Raw genomic sequence first — 6,915 nt, forward strand, 5'->3', positions numbered from 1 at the left:
AGCGGCACCAAGGGTCCCTGTACTGCCTCTTTCCTGACCACCATGTGGAAAAGTACTTTGACCAGGTGGACATCTCCAATGGCTTGGATTGGTCCCTGGACCACAAAATCTTCTATTACATAGACAGCCTGTCCTACTCCGTGGATGCTTTTGACTATGACTTGCACACAGGAAAGATCTGTACGTACTTTTTCATTATTTTTCTTAATACTGCTCATATTTTTTCTTATGTATATCATTAGTAAGCGGCCTATCCCTCCACCCATGTGTAAAGATCCTTACTTCGTCAAATAGAGAGCTGTCCAATGATATTATCCTAGTATGGTAATGATTACACACACTTGACTATAATGCAGTTGATCATGGCTCTTAACACAACTAAATGTGGCCACAGGTGGCATAATATGGATAGATCTTTAATCCTCTTTTTAAAAAAATATATTTTATTGATTTTTTACAGAGAGGAAGAGAGATGGATAGAGAGTTAGAAACATTGATGAGAGAGAAACATTGATCAGCTGCCTCCTGCACATCTCCTACTGGGGATGTGCCCGCAACCAAGGTACATGCCCTTGACCGGAATCGAACCTGGGACCTTTCAGTCTGCAGGCCGATGCTCTATCCACTGAGCCAAACCAGTTAGGGCGAAAGAAACTCTTCTAATATTTCGTTTTTGTAAGGTGATTATGAAGCATTAGGCAGAAACAGAACTCATACATTGTACTAGTTTTTGTGAATGAATTGGTCACATGGCACCATTGAGTTGCCTTTTAGATCTTGAGGTTAATCAAAGTAGGCATTTTTGTAAGTAAAACTGCAAAGGTCTAACCACAGGCTGAAGTACAGGGTGTCCCAAAAAAATGTATACACACTTTAACAGCTGATAGCTCAATTTTGTAAATGAATTGTATTTTAATAAACACTGCCTTTATAATTATTCAGAGTGCATGTATACATTTTTTGGGACACCCTATATATCTGAGGTGGTCATGCAGGGATTCAGTTCAGCCTCAAAAAGATATATTGGTATTTTATTTTATTTTATATTTTTTTATTTATTTCAGAGAGGAAGGGAGAGGGAGAGAGAGAGATAGAAACATCAATGATGAGAGAGAATCATTGACTGGCTGCCTCCTGCAAGCCCCCTACTGGGGATCAAGCCAGCAACCCGGGCATGTGCCCTTGACCGGAATCAAACCCGGGACCCTTCAGTCCACAGGCCGATGCTCTGTCCATTGAGCAAAACTGGCTAGGGCCTATTGGTATTTTATTAAGAATTCTACTTCCTGCCTGGCCGATGTGGCTCAGTGGTTGAGCATTGACCCATGAACCAGGAGGTCACGGTTTGATTCCCAGTCAAGAGCACATGCCTGAGTTGCGGGCTCGATCCACAGTAGGGGGTATGCAGGAGGCAGCTGATCAATGATTCTCTCTCATCATTGATGTTTCTATCTCTCTCCCTCTCCCTTCCTCTCTGAAATCAAATTTTTTTTAAATATATTTTATTGATTTTTTACAGAGAGGAAGGGAGAGGGAGAGAGAGATAGAAACATCAATGATGAGAGAGAAACATTGATCAGCTGCCTCTTGCACGCCCCCCACTGGGGATGTGCCCGCAACCAAGGTACATGCCCTTGACCGGAATCGAACCCGGGACCCCTTGAGTCCGCAGGCTGATGCTCCATCCACTGAGCCAAACCGGTTCTGGCTGAAATCAATTTTTTAAAAAGAATTCTGCTTTCTTTTTTCTCTCCTCTGAAAGCTTCGACAGACATGTGTGTACCCAACCTAAAGGATGAATCCACCCCAAATCATGTGGTGAAAATCCTTTGTTGAGGGGTACCCATCAGATTTGTGGTCATTGTTTAGAGTTAGGAATCCTTTTGAACCATCCCGCCTGTGGTTCCCATACACCAGAACCCAGATAAGCAGAAGTGGTCAGTATTTATAATCACTTGATTGCTCATTGTTTGGTGCTTAGTATTGAGTAGCTTGTTGTTTAGGGGGGTGCTTTTTTTCAAACCGTAGCCAACCGCAGAAGTGTTTACAAGCTGGAGAAAGACGAACAAATCCCAGATGGAATGTGTATTGATGCCGAGGGGAAGCTCTGGGTGGCCTGTTATGATGGAGGAAGAGTGATTCGTTTAGATCCTGAGACAGGTAGGCTCACAACACAATGGAAAATCCCTGTCATGTCTAGAAACACCAGACACTAGGGACTGGAGAAAATTCATTATTAATAAAGTTAGACAGCAATATACAGGGTATCCCTCCAAATGAATACACACTATAACAGCTAATAGCTCAATTTTTTAAAATATATTTTTTATTAATTTCAGAAAGGGAGGGAGAGAGAAATAGAAACATCAATGATGAGAGAGAATCATTGACTGGCTGCCTCCTGCATGCCTCCTACTGGGGATGGAGCCTGCAACCCGGGCATGTGCCCTTGACCAGAATCGAACCTGGGACCCTTCAGTCCACAGGCCAACGCTCTATCCACTGAGCACAACCAGCTAGGGCCTGATAGCTCAATTTTGAAAATAAAATATATTTTAATAAACACTGCCTTTATAATTATTCAAAGTGTGTGTATACATTTTTGGGGGACACCCTATATTCAAAGGTGTCAATTGGATGATTTTAGAAATCAAGGCCAAATAGATAGCCCCCAATTTATAGTCAGAACTTCTTTTCCTTTGCAGATAAGTCTTTTTGCTCAAAACAAATAAATTGTCAGGGAAGGTAGGTGCTATACATGGTTGAAATGTGACCTCCACCATCTTCTTTAAACTCTTCTATTACTCTGGAAAGGGTCCTGAAAGCTTTTGCAGGTTGGAAATTTGCTAGAAATAGACTTTAAATAAAATATTTGGTGCTCTAGGGCAGTGGTCGGCAAACTTCGGCTTGCGAGCCACATGCGGCTCTTTGGCCCCTTGAGTGTGGCTCTTCTACAAAATACCACATGCGGGCACGCATGTTCAGTGCCATTGAAACTTCGTGGCCCATGCGCAGAAGTCGGTTTTCGGCCTGGGCGAGTCTATTTTGAAGAAGTGGCGTTAGAAGTGGGGGCTGTCGATTGGTCTGGCGACAGGAGACGCAGCACGCGATTCATACGCAGGAGTTGAGGATGGGAGAGTTGGAAGGGGTCGACCTCAGAATCAGATTGAGGAGGTTTTTAGCAAAGGCCAGCTTAGGAGCACCCTAATTAATAACACTGTACCTACCTATATAGTTTAAGTTTAAAAAATGTGGCTCTCAAAAGAAATTTCAATCGTTGTACTGTTGAGATTTGGCTCTGTTGACTAATGAGTTTGCCGACCACTGCTCTAGGGAAAAGACTCCAAACTGTGAAGTTGCCTGTGGATAAAACTACCTCCTGTTGCTTTGGAGGGAAGGATTACTCAGAAATGTACGTGACCTGTGCCCGGGATGGAATAGGCCCTGAGGATCTTTTGCGGCAACCTAAAGCTGGTGGAATTTTCAAGGTGATCTGGCTATTTCTTTTCATTGAGGATGAGGTGGGAGATCCTCAGTTAAGTATAATCAAGTGATTGGTGCTTTTTCATACTTCCAAGACATAATTCCAGTTAGCATTTTAAGCTCATCATGCTACACTTAAAAACGTTTTACTTAGATTTTCTAGACTGAAAGTTATCTGAAGTCCAGGACAACATTTTTAGACGCCTTTTACAGTTCTTAAAAATAATTTTCACTTCAGTAGTGTTTGCTGAAATTCTATAAATCAGTAGAATGGGCTTGGAAAACCAGTATTTGAAACATGTTTATAAGATCAGTTGATTGGCCCGGCCAGCGTGACTCACTGGTTGAGCGTCAACCTATGAACCAGGAGGTCACGGTTGGATTCCCAGTTTGATTCAGGGTTTGATTCCCAGTCAGGGCACATGCCCTCAGGGCACAAACCCAGCTCATGGGCTCAAACCCCGGTGGGGGTGGGGCGTGCAGGAGGCAACCAATCAATGATTCTCTCACATCATTGTTGATGTTTCTATCTCTCCCTCTCCCTTCCTCTCTGAAATCAATAAAAATATATAATGAATAAATAAATAAGATTCGTTGATTGTTTTGATGTCACAAGAATATTTTCAGGTTTTTAATTTTTTACAACAAAACAAATACTGATAAAAAAAAAACTATAGACTTTTTGAGCTGAAAAGAAATTTAGAAATCATTTGGTTCAAATCCCTTTCTTAATAGCTGTGAAATTATAGAAATAAATTCAGCTTTAAATCCCAGTTAGTTGTAAATGGTTGCTGTTTAGATTATTATCTGTGTGAAAAATTGGGTTAGATCATAAATACCTAATCAAGTAATTCCTTTTTATGATAGGGAATAAAATAAGAATAATAGGTAGTTAAATATATAATGTGAATCATAAAAGTGCTTTTGAAAAATGCCTGTGGATTACTTTTTATCACAGTTTCTCTCTTTTCTTTTTTTAACAGATAACTGGCCTGGGGGTCAAAGGAATTCCTCCCTATCCTTTTGTAGGCTAAGTGACAGGCCTTCTTTCCTACTGGAGGAAACTTTGCAGACAGCTAGAAAATTCTGGAGCTGAAATTTCAATCTACTTACCAAAAACTGAAGCAATGCTGTTATAACAGAATTACATTTTTATTTACTATTTTTAAATGTAGAGATTTTTAACAAGGAGTGGCAGATGGGTTTGATAACATACTATAAGGTCTTCTGCAAAGGTACTATAAAAATGTCAAGAATTGTTCAACTGTCAACCAGCCTCTTGATTCTTTACAAATTGCTGGTGGACAGGGGTAGAGGGAAGAGACTATACCTGTTCTTTATTCTGCAATTCATACATACTATACCTAAAGCCTCAAACTAATAAATAGCAATCTGATAAAGATCTACTACAATTATGTTCCTTTTTATTTTCATCATAATCTTATAAAATGTGCTGCAATGGTAACCTACCTTCATCTTACTCTTCCTATATATTATTTTAAAAATTAAATAATGCTAGAGGATGTGAATTAAACACTTTGGCAACATCCATGGTTCCAACTGCCACCTCGTAGATATAAAAGTAATATATTACTTTGGAAAGAATATTTTTTAAATTGCTTTATTGAGTTATAATTGACCTATACATACTTAAAGTACACAATTTGATAAGTTTGTTCCCACAAGCAAGATAATTAATCTATCCACTACCCCCAAGACTTTCCCTGTATCCCTTTGTAATCCTTTCCTTTGGTTCCTCTGTATGCCTGCTCACTTTCCAAAGAAATCACTGATCTGATCTATGTCACTATACATTAGCCTTAAAATTTATTTTATTTCTTTTTTAAAAAATATATTTTATTGACTTTTTACATAGAGGAAGGGAGAGGGATAAAGAGTTAGAAACATCAATGAGAGAGAAACATCGATCAACTGCCTCCTGCACACCCCCTGTTGGGGATGTGCCTGCAACCAAGGTACATGCCCTTGACCGGAATTAAACCTGGGATCCTTCAGTCCACAGGCCAGTGTTCTATCCACTGAGCCAAACCGGTTAGGGCTTATTTGTTCTTTTTAAAAAATGTTTTAGATATTTTAGTTCATTTAGCATTCCATATAAATTTTAGAATCAGCTTGACTATATCTACAAAAAATTCTGCTGCAATTTTAATTGAAATTGCTTTAAATCTGTAGAATAATTTGGAGAGAATTGGCATCTTTACTATTTTGAGCTTTCAATCCATGAACACAGCATGTCTTTCCAATGATTTAGTCTTCTTTGATTTTTTTTTAGTTATAGTTGACATACATTCTTCAATTTCTTTCATCAGCATTTTGTAAGTTTCAACATGCAGATCTTAGACATGTTTTGTTAGATTTATATCCAAATATTTCATTATTTGGAGCTATTGTAGATATGATTATTTAAAAATTGTTTCCAATTGTTCATTGCTCATTTATGAAAGTATGATTGGTGTTTGTAAATTGACCTAGTATCTGACTTTGCTAAACTCATTAGTTCTAAGAGTATTTCTGTAGCTTCTCTGGAATTCTTTGGATCTATAAATTTGTCTTATGTGAATAAAGACAGCTATATTTCTTCCTTTACAATTTGTATATTTTTATTTCTTTTTCTTGCCTTATTGCGCTAAGACTGTTAGTACTATGTTGACTATGAATAGTAAAAGTAGATATCCTTGCCTTGTTCCTAATCTTAGGAAAAAAGCATGCAGTCTTTCTTCATTAAATATGATGTTAGCGCCGAAACCGGTTTGGCTCAGTGGATAGAGCGTCGGCCTGCGGACTGAGGGGTCCCGGGTTCGATTCCGGTCAAGGGCATGTACCTGGGTTGCGGGCACATCCCCAGTAGGGGATGTGCAGGAGGCGGTTGATCGATGTTCCTCTCTCATCGATGTTTCTAACTCTCTATCTCTCTCCCTTCCTCTCTGTAAAAAATCAATAAAATATATTAAAAAAAAATATGATGTTAGCTGTAAGTCTGTTTGTAGATGCCCTTTCTAAGGTTGGGAAAGTTCTTCTCTAGTCTAGTTTGCTGAGAGTTTTTTTTTTTAATTATTATTTTGGATGTCTTTTATTTTATTATTTTTTTATTTTTTTTTAATTTTCTTTTTTTTTCAAAGTTCCCTTATATATTTTTTTAATTAATTAAATCTTTATTGTTCAGATTACATTTGTTCCTCTTTTTCCCCCCCCCATAACTCCCCTCCTCCCAGTTCCCGCCCCACCCTCCGCCCTCACTCCCCACCCACTGTCCTCATCCATAGGTGCACGATTTTTGTCCAGTCTCTTCCCACATCTCCCATTCCCCTTTCCCCCCAAGAATAGTCTGTCCATTCCCTTTCTATGTCCCTGATTCATTATAATCACCAGTTCATTCTGTACATCAGATTATTTATTCACTTGATTCTTAGA

General features: G+C 38.9%; 1 protein-coding gene across 1 annotated transcript in view; it reads left to right on the forward strand.

The window, feature by feature from the left end:
• RGN (regucalcin) overlaps positions 1-5,316 on the forward strand; it is a 6,159-nt gene extending 843 nt beyond the window's left edge. Inside the window, exons 2-5 of the mRNA XM_006097221.3 lie at positions 3-180; positions 2,029-2,160; positions 3,334-3,488; positions 4,467-5,316. Of these exons, the coding sequence (XP_006097283.1) occupies positions 3-180; positions 2,029-2,160; positions 3,334-3,488; positions 4,467-4,517 (516 nt within the window). The 3' untranslated portion in view covers positions 4,518-5,316. The remainder of the gene's footprint in view (positions 1-2; positions 181-2,028; positions 2,161-3,333; positions 3,489-4,466) is intronic.
• The last annotated feature ends 1,599 nt before the right edge of the window (positions 5,317-6,915 follow it).

This window comes from Myotis lucifugus, unplaced genomic scaffold (genome assembly GCF_000147115.1).
Source record: "Myotis lucifugus unplaced genomic scaffold, Myoluc2.0 scaffold_196, whole genome shotgun sequence".
In the NCBI taxonomy this organism is placed as follows: Eukaryota; Metazoa; Chordata; class Mammalia; order Chiroptera; family Vespertilionidae; genus Myotis; species Myotis lucifugus.